Below are 18,885 nucleotides of genomic sequence, written 5' to 3'. Positions count from 1 at the left end.
TTTCAGGGTTCCCACCAGAACTGAGGTAATAGTGCCAGCACACCACCATTTTTTTTTTTATTTTCCATTATTTTTCTCCCGCTTCTCCACCAAGTGGTGGCAGGTGGTCAGGGATTGCCAGCAGGAAGTCTCCTGCTATAGTAGGAGATTGCATTTAGATGTTGTGCATGATGTTTAGGCAACTTGGAGCTTGGGTTACTTTCTCTGTATCTTTTCTCTGTCTGTCCTTCCATTTATGCATTTAGATTCATAGCCTCAGTGGTTCAAGGTAAAGATTGTGTTGTAAGAAATTCAGTCAAAATAAGAGGTGACTTAGAAATTGAATACTTGCTGAATAAAAGCAGTTCTTCCATCAAAAAGCTCAAGATAACTTTTGTTTGGTATCATTGGTTAGCAGTCAGACCCACCCCCCTCTTGCTGAAGGGTAGTTTTTGGGCTAGAATAACCATAAACACTGTTCTTAAGATACCATCTCAAAAATCATAAGTGCAAGACACTGCAAAAATAACACAAAATGGATGCCAGTCAGAAACAAGCCTGGTCATGTAGTTTAAAAGTGTGAGTAAGAGCGGCTGTCTACTGCCCTGTCCATGCCCTAGAGAAAGGCACAATTTAGGGCAATGGGTCTCCCAAAAACATAATGACTTGCCCTTGGACTAATCTCATCAACACCCAGCCTCACTTCCCTGCACCCATTTACCTTAACTAAGCTACACTTAATTCTGTTCACCTAACCCTTCCTGACAGGTATTTGTAGGGACATCTTCGTTGAGCTTTCTTCTCTCTTGAAATGCTGGTCATTTTGCTACTTCTGCAGATCTCTCCAGGAACAGTAATTATTGTGCTTTCCTGAAATCACTTTCCCCCTCTCCTCTGTGTGTTTCTCTTAACTAGCTCTTGTTTGTGTGCATGTTTATTGTATGTATTTTGTTTTATTTTTTCTCTTTTCCTCAATAAAAACCTTTTTGGTTGAACATCTCCCTGGTTTATTTTGAGAGTTCTCTTAAGGGAAACATTCCAGTATACATAGGTGGGGAATTCTAGTTACCCCCTCTTACTCTGCCTCCTTAAAGCCAATTCCCGCAACTAATTAGGAGACCGCCTATTTGGGTAATACTAATACAGCTTGATCAGAGTTGCATAGAACTCCCACATTTTTTTTAATGCAATGTCCCTCTCTTGCTAGGGTTACAAAATGGTCCTTATCCTCTAAAAGCTCTTGCCAGTTGGAGGCAAAGTATTTGAAGTACAAAGCCAGGAATAAGGCTGAAGGCATGAGCCATATGGCATATGAAAAAGATGAACCGGATTTGCCGAACAGAGATTTCGAAAGCTTGTCTTCTGGGGATGAAACTGTTGTGCGATATTTGAATGACCAACCAGCAATCGATGCCTTGCAGAACTCAGATCCTTTCTTTAAAAGTGTAACATCTACAAGATCAAAAGAGGAAAAGGCAGAGGGATCCGGGGATGAGTATGCTAAAAGGTCTCTAAGTATCACAATTCCAGATGCTGAAATGAGAGACCCTCAGTTGGTCGAATCTTCAGCTTCCTCTTTCAGTACCTCCAGTACTCACAGGCTAGCTAACTTAAAGCGTCACCAGCATGATGCTAAGCTGGACAAACTGAGGGAACGTGTTAAGAAGCAGGGGGGATTTCAAAAAGACCCGAACAGCAAAGGACAGTTTTGGGACTATGTTGATCATCCAGTGATTGTTGCAGCTTCAGAGAATCCCATAACACCTAAAGCCAGAAAAGTGACAGCTGATGCACCTCCTACTCCAGCATATAAAGGTTTGTAATCTCTGTCTCTAGTCTTTGTGCAGACAAGAATAAATCTGTATTGATATACAGTGACTTTTATATAATGCTTGTGGTGGCGGTGGTTACAATTCTAACCAGTGGAAGTATTTTAACATTTAAAATGCTTTCTGCTTCCCTGGCCCTGCTTGGGTTTTCCTTCTTCTCATTCATGTGTTTTGTATTCAGCTGTACAAGCAGGAGATCTGTGAGGTTTAGTGTGGGAGAGAAAATGCCATTCTGTGCTGGCTCCGGCTTCCTGCCTTCTTGCTCTTCTCCCCCTAATTCTCATCACAGGTGCTTTTCTCCAGCCTCCTAGCAACCCCACCCCACCCCGAAGATCATGCACAATGTAAGGGGGTCGCACAATCTCAGGCATCATTTTGGGTCACGACAGATGATGTCGCAATCTCTGTTAGATTTATTAGCTGTTTTGAAGCTATTTTAAATTTTCAGTCATTGTCCTAGCGGTATAATGTTTTTTCTTATATTAGCTTATTTGAAATTACTGGTTCTTTGCATGTGCATAGCAGTCATAAAATATAATGTCATTCAGGAATCTCTTGGAATCAGAAAAGTATATTAAAGCTTCATTGGTTCCTTTGGGGGAATAGTTTGTTTTTCCTGCAATGTCTCCTGCACCTGGTTTTTGTACACTTGATAACGAATGCTGCTTTTGTATAGAAAAGGTTCTTAATTTATGTCATAAAGGCTAGGATCTCTGTGTATCACTATCTTTGTGGTAATGAACTAGCTAATATTTTTGAGAGGCTTAAAATAGTACTTTCCCCTGATATCATAAATTTCAGATTGCATAACTAGAAGATTTATTTGGTTAACCAATTTGTTTTTAAAAATGGTTTCCTTAGTATATCTATGCAGTTAGGTTTCAGTCTATGCTGTTCTGTTAGGTTTCAGTCCATCAGAAGCCAAGATTGAGACTCCTGATACAAAGGTATGGTATGAAGAATTCCTCCGTCTCAGCAGAGAGCTCTGTCAAGACTTGGAACGCCAATTAGGAGGTAAATGGGCTGTGTTCAGATACTGTTTTGTTTGTAACAACAATGAATTAAAGACCACATGTACTCCCTCTTCTTCCGCCCTCACCAATTCCTCTCATGCACAGTACCAAAACTGCAAACTAAGAAGTCTTCAGTGAATGATGGTTGATTACCTTGCTCCTCTAGTTTAGGCTGATTATCCTGCCACTCTAGTTTAGGTATTGGCTTTAGTATCTTTTTAAAAATCTATTTTTTTTATATTATCTAAAGTGATATTACCTAAATAAAGAACCACTTAATAACATGTATCAATCCTCCCTTTTCTCTTAGTTTATAAAGTTTTAGTGAGGTAAGCAAAAGCTGAAAAATACCTGCAGTGCGATCCAAATGAGAGCTTCATGCTTCTAAGTCCATTGAAATTAATTGGCTTAGAAGGTTGTAACTCTGCTCAATGGCATACCTACTCTCTTTGGCATCCGAAGTGGATAACTTTTTTAATGCTCCCCGCCTCTTTTTTTAAATTATGCAAATGGAGGAAAAGAGAATTCCCGCCTCTTTTTCTTGTCATCAAGTTGCAGTTGACTTATGGCAACACTGTAGGGTTTTCATGACGAGATGTTTGGAGGTGGTTTGCCATTGCCTACCTAACGACTAGGTGCTTTATCTTTTATCTCTGTGTTGGCCATGCTTAACTCTTGAGATCTGACAAGATCAGTCTAGGCTGGGCAATCCAAGTCAGGACCTCTCCTCTATATGACAAAATTATTTTCAGTAATAATTGTGAAATAAAATCAGTAATAATGCTGCCCAGAAAAAAGATTCAGGTATTATGTACAGTTACCTCTGTATTTATTCTAAAAGAGGCAAATAGCAGCTTTGATGCAGTGGAGGGAAGGCATATCATGCTTCTTTCCGACCCACAGCAAAGATGTGTCTGAGCCAGTGTTCCCTCTAAGCTGAGTTAGTGTGAGCTAGCTCACAGATTTTTAGTCCCCAGCTCACACATTCTTGTCTTAGCTCAGGAAAAATGCCCCCAAAGTAAATTAATTTATGCAGTAGCTCACAAGTTTAATGTCAGTAGCTCACAACTTTAATACCAGTAGCTCACAAAGTAGAATTTTTTCCTCACAAGGCTCTGCAGCTTAGAGGGAACATTGGATGCATGAAAGAGGAAGAGAATAGGAAAGAGTGCTGTTGCTGTCTTTTTCCCATCCAGGGAAAAGGTGCAAGCATGTGCTGCCTCCTTTGCAAAAAGGAGAAGCTGCTGTGGTAGCTTTAGAGGGAAGGATAAGGAAGGGATTTTAGCAGTGCTGTAGGAGCTCCTTGTAATTGCTTGAAGTTTCCAATCACTCTCGCCTGACCTTCTGCCTACCCCAAACCTAGAAAGGTATGTTACCCCAGTTTTAATAATGTAGGTAATAAACAATATTGGTGAGTATGTATTCTTTTGATTTTCTAAAGAGGATTCTGTTCTGAAAGACAAGCCAGCTAAAAAAGGGAAGAAGAAAAAGGCAACCAGAACAGTACGCAAAGTCCAGAAAGTGACAGCGCAACCAGGAAGTGATTCCAAACCAGGTGAATTTTAAGTCTTACGTTTAAGCATATGCTTTGCCTGTATTTTCTTTTTAAACAGGGTTCAGTTTAAATCTTCTCTTTTTGCATTAGCATCCACTCCATGCAAGATGTTGTCCCTTCTCTGAAACAATCTCTGTTTTATCAGATTTGGGGAACCCAACCTGTTCCTTGGGTTTTCCCAAGAGACCCCCTGGCTTGCTTCAGGTTGGGAAAATGGCAGGAGGAAAGCTGAAGCCCCTTCTCTACATTCACCTTGGCTGTGCTCCTAATTGGGCACCACGAGGAATTGATGAGAACCTACAACTTACATGCGATCGTGTTACAGTTGACACAATGTGGACCCAGACCTAGCCTGTATACTCTGTAATAGATGAAAATATCTTTCCAGCTCTAGCATACCTAATAGTTTATAACAGAAGGAACACTGCAATCTATATATCATTGCTGGTTCTTTGTTTAGGAAGTTTCAGTATAAGTGTATCATCCTGGCGTGATGGGAAAAGACTGGCAAGGAAGATACTTGGTCCAGCGCCTAAAGTAAAAAAGCAGACACTGGCTTCCATTGATGAAAGCTGTAGTGATAAATCTATTAAATCTGGTAAGATGAGCTATTTGTGTTATTCCCTTTTCTACTTTTACATTGTTTCGTGTGCTTCTTGGGCAACTGCAGAAAGTCTCCCTGTGCTGTGAAAAGTATTTCACAAACTTGCTTGCTTTTGTGTACTGGAGGGATTGTTCTTAAAAGATGTTGTCAGAGGCTTCGGCTGCATCTTTGTTGGGGAATCATAACAAATATAAACTCTAGATGTGTTATAGTTCCTTCTTTTTCTGGCTATAATTTCTGTATAAACCAAAATCGTTCAAAGGGGTTTGTTTTTGGTTTGAGGATATGCAGAGTATGTATTTTTCCATAAACTGCTGCCTGCTTGACTTTTTTTAACGGTCTAAGAAGGGTATTCTGCACCTGAGTAGCTAAAGAGATCTTAGCTGAAAATATAGCCCCAAAGGACTCTTGCACTGGTACCTGTGCTGATTTGGGTTATTCTTTTTTAACTTGTAAGATCAATTTTATAACAAATGCTATTTGGCTTTCCAGCCTGGCAGGCACATCTCTGCTATCAGTGCTTCTGTTTTCTTCTCTCCTGCCTTCTGCTTGAACTCCAGTAGAGGTATCCTGAAATGCTAGGATATATATAGGTTCTAAGCAAATAACTCCACATGGTCTTCGATCAGGCAATTGGCTTCTGAAACATTGTAATAGTAAAAGTCTAATAGTTCAGCAACTTTCTCATCTCCTTATATGCTGAACAGGCTATTTATACAACTGCAACACATAATGGAGTTGGACTCAGCTGGCATCAGGTTTAATTCATTGGTGAAAAGGGCCTATAGCCATGAGGCACCGGAACTAAACAACCAGGGACTACCAAAGAGATGAAAAGTAACTCCTTTTTCTCCTTTATAGTCTCTGTGCATCTGTCTCACTGATGGGCTTCAAGCCTGTGCAGAGAATGATTCTGCTTGTCTATAAGCTTTCCCCCCCTCCCCAAAAAATAAAAGCTTGTAGTGTAATTGAAGAGCTAGCATGATTCTACACAAAGTATAGTTTTCAGAATTCTGTTTTATTTCTCACAATTTGTTATAGTCTTGACAGAGTGGTATCAGATGACTATTTTGGGCACCAGAATCAGTAAGCAGATTTATTAAGGGGTAGTAATCACTAGCAATAGTTTCCCCCACTTCAGGACAGTTTACCAGATCAATCAAATCAGTGGAGATAAGAAAACAGTCTATAACACTTGCCCCAGAATTGTTCAAACAGGTAAACTCCCTATGGTCTACTCTCTCCTGAAGACAATTTAAAACAATCCGTTTTCTGCTATTAGATTACGAGATAAATTGATCGTGCTATCCTTAGATCTATAAGCGTAGTTAAAACAACTTGTTTTCTCCATTAATATTCCGGAGAAACAAAATGAAAGACATCTAAAACAGTATGTGCATTACAATCACCTGCAAAAATCATGCCCCATGATATCTGCAAGTCAAAAGTTTAATGTAGTTATTAAAGTGACCCCAAGGGGTAACAGATTACTTCTTTACTCACTGCGGAAGCAAATAAACATTTATTAAGACCAATGTTAAGAAGCCTATCTGAACAAGAACTGCTAATGCCCAAGGGGGGGATTAGGAAATGGGGAGCTTTTAAAACATATTGACAGTGATATCAAACAAAGGTGATCCCCTGAGGGTCTTTCTTTACCACCAGACATAATAGCATCAAGTGAATAAGCCTGAAACCTAGACTAGAGAATAAGATTTTGTCTAAAGATATGAAAAGTCTTTCTGTGCTAATCGTTCTTTAATTTCTGGATGGGCTTTTAGATTTCCATCCAGCAGTATTCCAGGAGAGCATTTTCAAACACTGGTCCTTTGGTGCATTTGACTCATTGTCCAGTCATTGGCTGACATGGATTTATTCGAAGGAATCAGTACAAGATTTAGCTGGTCCAGTTACAGAACTAGGTTGTTTAATATTTATCTTAGGTTCAAATGGAAAAGAAGAATTTTGTTTAACACCAAAAAAAGGCCACATGATCCTGTTGAGCATCCACCCCCAGAACCCCCAGACCCAGATAAAACATTTGTAGTAGCCTGGCAAGTCTGTGACCGATTTTGCACTCACCCTATGCCACTCTGACGTCGGCATTTTTGCACGGCAAAGAGAAATCGCTAAAAACCAGTTTCTTTGCCGCGCAAAAACGCCAATCTTTGCTGAAGTCCCGGGGCAGATAGTGGGAAATTGGAAGGACGCCGCGCTGAAGAGAGGAATGTCAGAGCGGCGTAGGATCAGTGGGAAATCGGTCTGTATTTCATCAATAGAAACTTGAAATCCTTTGCTTTGTCAGTAGTTCAGTAGTGGCCTCCATCATTACTAATGGCTGACTAATAGGACATGTATATCTGTAGATGCTATAGATACTGGGTTAGATCCAAATTAAAGGGCACTTTCACACATGTTGAATAATGCAGTTTTCAGCAACTCTTTGCAAGTGGATTTTGCCGTTTCACACAGTAAAATCCAGTTGCAAAGTGCACTGAAGGTGGATTGAAAGTGCATTATTTTAGTGTATGTGAAAGCTTGTTACAAATGAAGAAGCTGCTGCTCAAAATAGCTTTCTCTTTTGTAATAATAAGTAATATATACATTTTATATGGGAAATTAAATAAAAATTATCTTTCCAGCTCTTGTGTTTTCATGCATTGAATCATGTGACATAAAACAAAATGTATTTGCTCTCTGGCCCTCCTTACAAATCCTTCAGGCTATCCAAAATGGAATATTTCTGACATGTCTTCTCCCCTTCCAGCATCTTATATGGAGAAGATAGGCTGTAATCCCATGCAGGATGAAGCCACAAAATCCCCCTTAAGAAATCCTAAACGGTCTTGGAGTAAAATGAGAAGGGAAAACAGCTTGAGGAAGAGAGATGCTGCTGTTCAGGATACTGAACAGAGAGACCACCACATAAATGAAGACCGCTTGTCAATGGATATCCAAGATATTCTTGATGACCTACAAGTGGCTTCTGGGACTCAGGCAAATCAAGAGACAGATGGACAAAATCAGAATTCAGAAGTGCCTGCTGCATTTCCAAGGAGCCACAGTTCAGCCAAGACTCATACAAATCAAGAGACAGATGAGGAAAATCAGAATTCAGAAGTGCTTGCTGCATTTCCAAGGAGCCACAGTTCAACTAAGACTTGTACAAATCAAGTGACAGATGAAGAAAATCAGAATTCAGAAGTGCCTGCTGCATTTCCAAGGAGCCGCAGACCAATGAAGAAAAAAAGAGACAAACTAGCTGCTAACAAAGAGCCTCAAGTGGCTTGTAAGAAACGCCACTATAATGCAGATGAAGTTCGCCAGTATATTTTTAAACAGAAACAGGAGAGGAAGAAGAGGTGGGGTGAACAAAAGAAAGCGCAGAAGGAGGCAAAATCGCAGAGAAACAAGAGACTTCAGGAACTGTATAAGAAACAGAGAGAGGCTCTTACTAATAAGCAAAAGAGTGCATCATCTCCTGTGCTAGTCCCCAAGCGATTACAAAAGACTTATTCCAAATTGTTCCTCAACCAAGTCTTGCTGGTGGAGACACTCATACAGGATGTACAGGTATAGTTATTTGGGAAGGGTGACATCTTGAAGAAGAAAAAGAAGAGCTGGTTTTTATATCTCAGCTTTCTCAACCCTAAGGAGTCTCAAAGCGACTTACTATTGCCTTCCCTTCCTTTCCCTACAACAGGCACCTTGTGAGGTAGGTAGGGCTGAGAGAGTTCTGAGAGAACTGCGACTGGCCCAAGGTCACTCAGCAGGCTTCATGTGGAGGAGGAGTGAGGAATCAAACCCGGTTCTCCAGATTAACCACTACACCATGCCAGCTGTTTCAAAGTTTTAAAAAATGAGCACGGAAATTAAGAACAGTATACAAAACAGCTGAGGAAGATTGCAGTTTTTGAAGCTGAGTTAGTAGCCAAGCTGAAAACTTTCTTTCTTTCAAAACAGCATACATGATGGGTGGCAACAACCAGGCTGTGATCACACATGCTGAATAATGCAGTTTCAGTCTACTTTCAGTGCACTTCCCAATTGGATTTTATTGTGTGAATTAGCAAAATCCAGTTTGAAAGTGCACTGAGAGTGGACTGAAATGGGATTGTTTAGCATGTATGATCAATAGCCCCGATGTGACTAGTAACATCTTGCCCTTCTCTTAGTATCAAATTTGGAGAGGTCTAAATAGAAGTTGACTAGCACTTTTCTACTATGTAAATACTGTGATTTAATTAACCAATAATTATTAGTATTTATAGCAGAAGACTTCATCTACTAGTATGTAGTAGTTGCCTGTTGAGCAAGAACAGGAGGATGGGCTCAACTTTTTGCTGCTGGGCCAACATCTCTCTTCTCTGCTACACTTGTCTTCCTCCTAGAATGAATGACTGGGCCTTCTTTTGCCTTTGACTGGGAGCACTCCTCACTGAAGTGATAGGATATAGCAATAATTGCCTGTGGCTTCAGAGGCTTGTTGCCTTTTAAAGAAACCATGGATCTCCATGGGATTTGAATAACAGCTCTTGTCTGTGATTGATCAGATTCTCTTTTGGACTGTCTCTTTTTTACTTTTAAAAAAATATGCCTCCAGTTTTTTTTAATGTATTACCATTTCTTTCGTAGCCTGACTCTGGACATCACCCATCTGAACTTTCTAACAAAGAGGACAAGGTACAAGGGCATCCATCTATTGCATCCTCCAATAGTGATATGTCTCTGTCTGAACCTCAACATTCTCTTGTTAGGTAAAGGGAAAGGAGTGCTTTTTAAAAAGACTACACAAGTATACAATACCTTTGGAGCCTTGCAGTGCCACCCTAAGCAGCGTTCTACCATCCTGTGTGTAATTAGGTATAATCAGGGCTTTTTTTGTAGGAAAAGCCCAATAGGAACTCATTTGCATATTAGGCCACACCCCCTGACATCACCAGACAAGACATTGCCTGTTCAGTAGGTTACTTTTTGCATATTGACACAGAACAGTACAGTGGAGCCGGAGCTTTGGCCAAGCTAGCCGGAACTGCGTTCCTATGCGTTCCTGCTCAAAAAAAGCCCTGGGTATAATTCTGTTTAGGATTGCTGCCATTATTTTGTGTAAAGCAGTTATATGATAGGCGGCTAGCAGTCTAATTAATATACTAAAATATCTGAAACTTTTTCCTGCAATTTCATTAAAATATTTAGAATTCAGCAGCACTAAGGATCTTGAGTCTGAAACATTTCATTTAAAAGGATGAATATGAAAACGTGGTTTAAGATCCCAAGGTTGCTCTTTATGTATAATCAAGGTTGTATGTACACTATGATTTCGTAGAGATGCGGACAGTGCACAAATGTGTTGGGTACAGAATCCAGCTTTCTAAGAACACTAGTGTTCCATATTTATTAGGAAAAAGATTTTTATTGAAAGTGTGTGGGAAATGCCAACTTTGGACGCCAGAGTGGTGGCTACATATGATTTCTAGTTGTTGGGAGTATCAGTTTGAAACCCTTCCTGTACAATTTCTTGGCCCTGATTGTAGCTAACAAAAGCAAGTATTTTTTTAAGGTAGGAATTATGCAGATTTGCTAAATTTATGTGAACTGTAGAATTTAGCTTTTCTTAGTGCAGAATTTCGAAAGCCAGGATACAAATATTATTAACATGGAAATGTGCACACCTCTTGGTATAATATAAAACTGCAGCCCAAATTGGACAGTATTTTTCCAATCTTTTCTGTATCCACAGTAGGGAAGAGAAGGATGCCATCCTACCCATTGGATGAGCCTGCCCCGCTGGTCATCCAACTGTGGCTGTAATGTCTGAATATGACATATGCATGTAAAGTCTGACACATGGCTGAAACGATGCAATCTATTTGCCAGATAAAATCTAGCTGTTTAATTTTATGCACATGCTCCATATTCATGATTTTCACAAGTGGACCACTGGTCGTTGGACAGATATACTCTGTTCTTAACTCCCTTTCCCTCCACAGGAATAGGGGGAAGGTCTAATCCAATCTGGGTTCAAACATCCAGTTTAAAAAATGGCTGCAAAGATGTCTTATGTGTGCATTTCCCCAGACTTGGTTTTTGTCATCTTATGAGTACTCAACCTTTTGTTTTCTAGGGGTGATCAGTTGGCACCTTTGTGGATTCAGCCAGATAAAGTGAGTTCAGAATCCCAGCTTGCTTTCCCACACCCTTCTACTGACTTCAGTAGAGGTGTCTTTTCGCAGCATTTGTCCTTGGATCACACGAGTGTCTCGCAAAAGGACTTTGACTACACATTATCTACCAGAAACCACAGCACAGCTATAGGAGTCTTGCCCATGGCATCTCCACCAATTAAATCTACTCTACAGTCCACAATGAATCAGCATAAAGGTAATTTGAACCGTCTTGAAGCCCTGAAAGCAACAGCAGCTTCTTTGTCAAGCAGAATTGAAAGTGAAGCCAAAAGGTTAGCTGGAATCGGCATGGATTATGGAGCAGTGTGTAGCTCTGGACAAAACTTGGTGCAAGGAAGTCAGGGTGATGGCTACTGGGCAAAGGCCAGCAGTCCCCCTGTGAGAGAAAAGAGTAATGTTTTCTCAGCCACTCTTCCGAATATGTTGAGTACTTGTGTGTCTCAGCCAAATTTTGACAGTCACTTCCCTGGACTGGAAAATTTTGGAGTGGGAAAGACCATCAGCCCTCACACTACTGTTGCCATCAGTCTTCCACACAAGCACACATCTGAAGGAATAGCAGGAAACCTATCCGAGAAGCAAAATTCTCCTAATGTGGAAAGTATTGTCATTCCCTGTGACTGTGGTGTACAGTTAATAACTGAGCAGTGTAGTGTACAGTCAGTAAGTGAGCAGTGTAGTGTACAGTCAATAAGTGAGCATCTCCTCTCTGAGGAGGATGGAAGCCAGCATGAGCATTTACCTTTGAAGATAACCATAACGTCAAAGGGAAACGAGGACTGTGTTGCAAGTAAAATTGATGATGAGCCCACAGAACAATTTCAGAAGGAGGCAGAAAATAATTTACCTGTTTCTGCACAATTGAGGAGTACTTTAAGTCCCTGGGAAGAAATCGCCAAAGGAAGTCCGCATGCTGTCACGAACACCTTCACAAAATCAAATCAGCTATGTGGGCAAGGTAAGAGAAAATAAATAAAAGAAGAAAATGTATTGTCACTAATGTTTCATTGAGAACTGCTGGGACACTTGCGTTATGTTATAGAAATAACCTGAACTCTGAAGTTCAGCTCTTTTAATGCCATAGTAAATATGTGGATTATTTTGATGATAAGCAGGGAAATTCTAAGCTATAGGCATTTCTATCCCATCCTTCCTTCAAGGAGCTGAGGGTGATTAACAAGGATTGCCCTCCCTCCATTTTATCCCCACAATGTTTGAGGTAGGTTAGGCCAAGAGGATGTTAATTGACCCAATAATACATAGTGAGAGTCAGGGCAGAATGGGAACTTAAACCCAGGTCTCCCTGGTCCCAATGCATAACTCTGATCATTTCACCACAGTGGGTCTACTCTGTTTCAGAAATGTTGGCACTTACTAATTACTGTCTTTGGTAAAGTTTTATGGCTTTTCCACATTATGTTTCTCAGAAAGTACATTTCCCAATTTCTTCTGGAACCATATAGAAGAAGACTGGAATGCCAGTAATTTGGAATCTCTGCTCATCTGGAACATACCTGGGCTCTGAGCTTTTGCTGAGATTATTAAATCGTTCTGTAATGTAGACTATATTCGGTTTTTACTCTCTTTTTTATAGGATTTGAGGAATGGTCAGGGCAAGGATCACCAGTCCAGCGACCTTCACTTCCAGTAATGAGCCCTCCAGCTAGTATTGTTTCATATGAGGATGACTTCATCTCATCACAAGATAGTGGAATGGTGACAGACAAAAAGACAGCGGTTGAGCCCAGGTACATATGAGTTTACAATATAAGTAGCAACAGAACAGAATCAAAAGTCATGTGTACTGAGGAATATTTTATTGTAAGCTGCAGTGTTATCTATCTGTCTAATTCTGAGCCTGCCCCCAGAGTATGGATTGGGGGAAAAAATAATTTTTTAAATATTTCCTTAATGTGTTAAAATGGTTTGAGTTAGGATTTTAATGGACTATTCACTTGCCCATTAACAGATCAATTAATTAAATTTTAGATGTGTACAACTCCAATATGATATTTTAATTCTCAGTTACAGTGACATGCTTTAGAATCAGTGTGGTCTTAGTGCTTAGCTCACAGAGCAGTCAGCTAAAGCTTAACTAACAATAGACTACAGTAATGTTTTCAGATCCAATCAAAATGTATTTTTTCATCCGTTTCCAGCATGGCTAGCAAAAATCCTGAGCTTAACACTGCCTTATATGACATTTAAAAGATTGATTTCTTAAGAAGTTTAATGGCGAATTGTTGTCGTTGATCCTGGATGTGGTCATCCCCGAAAACCAGTTGAATTTCACTCTTGTGTAGCTGAGAAATGCTATCTGTATTTTTGTTCTGTGGTAGTGTTTGCAGCAGCATCCCAAACCCGAAAGAACAGTTTATCAACAGGGAATCACCTTATGAACTACAGGTTAAAAAGTTTACCCGCCATTGCTCAGGAACTCCATCTTCCAGTTCTTGCTCATCTTCATATTCTAAAAGAAGAAGGGAAAAGGAAAGTAAGTATGCTATTAACTATGACTGCCTTTCTTCATTGGCTGTTTGAGGTGGTTTAAGTTTAAGTATCGTCTCTGAGTAACGTATTGCATACGTTCTTTACAAGAGTGGTGCAGGAAAACTTTGGTGGAATATAGCACAGAGTGCAGTATTTTGTACTATCAAGAGCTGATGACTAAAAGGATCATTTGGGGAATGTTGTCTTCCACATCTCTCCCCTGCATTTCCCCTTGCTACGAATGCAGTCAGGTTTGAAAACCATAGAACTTGCAGCATAGAACTTGCAGCCATGACATCATTTCTGGTTTATACCTGGAAGTGACATCATGCCATTGGTCCAATGGCAGTTTTTTGTTTATTTTTCTCTCCCCGCCACTCTGAGCTGGGGAAATGAAAGCTAGGAGTAGGTGATCCCCCATCTTGGAAGGAATATATCTGTCTCACAACCAGGCTATGTTCACTGATAATTTTTTTGTTTTTAGAAAATCCTTTGTTAAAATATGTCTTGCAGGACTGGACTCTTTTACTGGTGTTTCATGTTTCTCTTTGTGGGGAGAAAACAGTAGAATATCCAGTAGCGAACAAGTACAGAAGCCAGACTCTGACAACACTTTGGAAGAACTTTCTGATCATTCTTTGATGAGGTAAAGTTAGCTGCTAACAGGAGTGAATTGCATATTACCATGAAATTGTGACAATATACTGTATTTATATTATCATACATCTGTGACATAAATCCTAAAACTCAAGAGTACCACCTAGAGCATCTGGGATCTTGGATCCCTTAGATTTAATTAGAATGAGTTATTCACTTTCATTCCAGATTGGGCCATCCTGGCAAACTTAATTCCTTTTGGAGAAAGGACAAACTGGTTTGGACCAGACTATTTGTTATGGAAGTTCAGAACTATTGCCAGCTTCTTGATGGAGGTGGGACTCCGTTTGGTAAAAGTAGCCTCTGCCATCAGAGATGGGGCTTGGGATTAGAGGAAGCCATTTGTCATTATTAGAAAGGAGGCTGGTTTAGGTCCAATTCCATTTAGCATAGATGTATGGACATTTGGGATTTTCTCTTGTCTTCAGTGGAAACTGGATCCACAGGAAGTTGGGTAGGGGTTAAGGACTCCTTCAGCTTCTTGTTACTACAAGAAACTCTGCACATGCTCTGAAGAACCTGCTCCAGCATGTGTAACAGTTTAGTTAGTTCAATTGTATTTCTTTTTATTTAAATAATGTTTTTGCTGTGTGCTTGTCTCTATATTTTATTTTGCCTATTTCCACCCCCTTTTTAATCCAGCCATCCTATCCCTTTTTTTCTTTCTGTTACAATAAACCTTTTTTAAAATACTTTTTTTTGGCTTCTCTTACTATAATCTATTGCTCTAGAATATTTCTTCTAATCTCTTCCACATGTGCTAGACTGCTACCAGATCGGTTTTAAATTATTTTGTTATTATTCTAGTACTGTGTTGGAAGACTGCCTTCTCAGTGGGTCAGTCTAGATAGAGGTTCTCAAAAGATCTTAAGTGTTGGCAACTGGTTACTAGGTTGCTTTCCCAGCAAAGAAAGGCACCATATCCCCATTCCTAGCATAACAACATCTTTTTATGCCTATAAATATGTGATATGATGATAATTAGTACTAACAATATTTAGCAGTTAAATAGACATATGTTGTTGTTGTGTATTCTGATATTTGGAGCAAAATATTATAGGAGTTAAATTCTAATGTTTATTGCAGATTTGGACATGCTATAAATATTATTTCTAGAGCATATATTTATATATAAAGTAAAGCCAAGAGAATGACAGAGGCCTGGGTCTCAGAACCTAAACTGAGGACTATTCTCAAAGAAGAACTTGCTTATGTCAGTGTTTTGAATGGTTGTATTTAATGTTCACAAATGAAATCAGTGACCACAGAGCATGATTCAGAATCTTCTGGGATGACAATTTAAGTGTTAGTTCTGGCCACTCGAAGCAGGTGCCAGACATGATAGTTTTCTCTTTGGATCATCAGAGTCAGCCTGAAAGTTTCCTCACATTCCTTTCTCACTTTTTATTTACGGTTATCCTACATTTTCTTCTTATGGGTATGTTGCATAGCTCCCACATAGATTTATGCAGAGGACTCCCATCAGTCATTTCTTTGTCACAATCACTCCTTGTAGTTTTAGGTCAGCAAGTCGACAGACCCAAATCTCACACCTGTCTCACAAAGCACATTCAGCTTATAGGGTTGGTTCTTGACTCTCTGTGTGCTGAAGCATCCGACTTACCCTGGATTGATGTTGGCAGTCCTGCTTGACAGACATTCTCCACCATTCTGACTGTGGAAAGTTTAGTCTGGATCCAACCCTCTATTTTGCCCCCTTTGTGTATAGAAGTATACTTCTGTAACTACTCTAGAATTCTAATTACTGTAAATGACTCTTGATTTCCACAGATTTTGATAGTTCAACAACCACAACGGAATGTATTGTTTATATATATACTGCGCTGAAAGACTCCCCTAGTCCCTCTGGGATGCAGAAATCAGCAGTGCTTATAGAACATCTCTGGGCGTAGGTTTGCCATAGAGTGTAACTCAACAGAGAGATTGCAAACTCTGAAAAATATACCAATAGAGCATATGAATTTGCAGCATCTATTTGCACATTCATTTTTTAAAATGTGTACCTATAAATGTAATGTAATGTTTGAAAAACTTACGGAGGTCCAGTTTGTCATAACTACATGATGAATGTACCTGTGTGATCCATTTGTCATGCAACAAACAAATGGTTCAAATGTTACATTTTTATATGTGCATCTAAGATACTTTAGCTTGGTTAAAACCGTAATTTGTGAACTGGTCCTTTGATATGGATGGTAAGATCTCCACATTTGCACACATTTTATGAGTGATTTTCTCAAATATTGCAAACGTTTTGCTTTGTATACTACTGGAGATGCTCAGGACTCTAAGATAGGTGTTCCCAGCGTGGTACCAGTGGGCATCATGACACCCACCAATACTTTTCCTGGTGCCCATCAAGTGTTTTTAAGTGGATAGGGCCAGTTAGGGTATTTGCCCAGCAAGTCTTCTGATTGGTTCTTGGCAATCTGATTGTCTGTGCAGATTTTTTAAAAATATTGCTTTGGCAGCAGCTGTGACCACAACTTAAGGATATCTTATTGAAGGTAAGCTGCAGCAGCCATTGTATAGCTGGCTCCACCTCCTGTGGCAGCCATTTTGTGACTGTGCCACCACACTATGTCAGAATTCCAAAGGTGCCTATAGATTCGAAAAGGTTGGAGACCCGTGCTCTAAGGAAATCATTCTTAGCTACTGCTGTGTAAATGCCCTATCTGTCTGGACTTTTAAACTTCTAGCTTGGTTTTTTCCCCCTATTAGTCTCCCAGATAAAATAAGGTCACCAAGGACTGCAAGCTGTCCTCAGTCTCCAAGGGTACAGAAAGAGCTGGAACCTGTCAAAGAACAACCCAGGCTCTCTTCAAGATCTCAAGCAACTACACTTCCTGGATTCAAGCCAAAGCTTGCTTTCTCTGATATGAACCTTGGAGCCAAAAGGACTGGGACAGGTGTTGTGAGTGGTGAGCCTACCAAAAAACCTGCAGAATATGATGCTCTCAGTGAGTGTGTAAAAGTTTGTTTTGAGCACATGAATATATGTGCTTAAATGTGGAAGCACTGTGAGTTAGTGAATTATGACATTTTAAGCTCAACTTTGTCCAAAATGATAGGTAAATAGTATGGATTGGGTCCTATGAACAAGTTCCGAATGGGTTGGGGTGTGGTTTATGCTGTGGGGTGTGTTTTCTCTTGCATGAGCAATTCCATTTTTAATTAACTTTGTGCAAACAGAAGTGCTAGTGCAAGAGGAAGTATGCTCCATGGTTGAGGCTGTCTTGCATGCATGCAACACATTCATAGGATCTGAACCTGTATTTATTGGACACTTTTCTCCATAATGAGATCTAAAGTAATTTAAAAGAAATAAAACTACAATCAGATACAATTGAAGAAATGCAGTTAAAGATCCATAAAAGGTCCCAAGAATAAACTGTAACTTGGGGCCGGTCTGGATGGAATCCAACAAGTCCGTTGTCCAAGGCTGCAGAGAATGAGCCACAGGATAAGAACCAAGGGCCAAGAGTTCATGCCTCCTCCCCACATCTAAGATATATACATGGAATCTGAAGTTCTGTTACAGTCTAGGGACATTTTGCATCACCATCTTCATCCTCACTCTAAGCTCAAATCATTGAAGCCTCCCAGAAGTCTTTCCATCAAGGCGGGTTACAGAGTTACTTAACACCATAACAAAATGGATAAAACAACTGAACAATATTTCATTCTGTTACCACTCAAAACCAGGGACCCAGTCCCAATTATAATATCAGGGCCCGATCAGTTCAGATGACCTGATCTTCAATGAAATGCACAACTTAACAGTTCATTTTTGCACCACCTCTGTAAAGCCAGCTCAACCAGGTAGGGGGCATTAATATTAAAGGTGCTAGAATGTGTTCTGTGTGTTCTGTGCAAAGGTGTTCTATGGAGTCTCTTCAGTTAAAATACTATACTCATCTGCAGCGTAAGTAAACATATGAGTTTCCCAGTGTGGGACTGCACAGAAGCTCCAAAGAGGAAAACTTAACTGTACCTGCTGTTCATTGAGTGGTCTTCCATGTAGGTATGCATCCTTTCCTTCTTTCCCCATTGTGAGCTCTCTGCTTTAGGCATCTTGGGATACAGCACAGCAGCAAAGGGAGAACTGAGGAAAGGATTGCTCCTCCTTTGTCACATGCTTGTTTTGATGGGAAAGGGCCAGCGCATGGCTGAAGGCAGGGGAACTCTCCTCGCACTATTAAAAGGACTGGAAACCTTTAGAATTTGATGTGCATGTGTATAGTCGCAATCAATGCTTCCTCTAAGTTTTGGAGTCTTGGGAGCAAAAATTCTATTTCATGAGCTGCTGGCATTAAAGTTGTGAGCTACTGCATAAATTAGTTTGCTCTGGGGCTATTTTTTCTGAGCTAAGACAAAAATGTGTGAGCAGGAGGCTAAAAAACTGTGAGCCTAACTCACACTAACAGCTTAAAGAGAACGCTTGTCCCAATGTGTGCCTTCACTGAAGACCTCTCAATGAACAGCAGCTACAGGTAAGTGCAGCCCTGATTTCTGACTTGGTATAAGGCAACTTCTTAGGGTAGTATTGTAC

At 40.0% G+C, this 18,885-nt stretch overlaps 1 protein-coding gene across 1 annotated transcript in view; it reads left to right on the top strand.

The window, feature by feature from the left end:
- Nucleotides 1-18,885, top strand: part of LOC132567376 (centrosome-associated protein 350-like) — a 78,310-nt gene that overhangs the window by 12,303 nt on the left and 47,122 nt on the right. The window contains 12 exon segments of the mRNA XM_060233050.1: nt 1,187-1,794; nt 2,712-2,822; nt 4,263-4,376; nt 4,837-4,974; nt 7,748-7,977; nt 8,140-8,547; nt 9,616-9,737; nt 11,105-12,123; nt 12,760-12,913; nt 13,505-13,659; nt 14,169-14,301; nt 17,055-17,254. Coding sequence (XP_060089033.1) covers nt 1,187-1,794; nt 2,712-2,822; nt 4,263-4,376; nt 4,837-4,974; nt 7,748-7,977; nt 8,140-8,547; nt 9,616-9,737; nt 11,105-12,123; nt 12,760-12,913; nt 13,505-13,659; nt 14,169-14,301; nt 17,055-17,254 — 3,392 coding nt within the window.

This window comes from Heteronotia binoei, chromosome 2 (genome assembly GCF_032191835.1).
Source record: "Heteronotia binoei isolate CCM8104 ecotype False Entrance Well chromosome 2, APGP_CSIRO_Hbin_v1, whole genome shotgun sequence".
In the NCBI taxonomy this organism is placed as follows: domain Eukaryota; kingdom Metazoa; phylum Chordata; class Lepidosauria; order Squamata; family Gekkonidae; genus Heteronotia; species Heteronotia binoei.
This window is presented reverse-complemented; position numbering and strand designations above follow the sequence as displayed.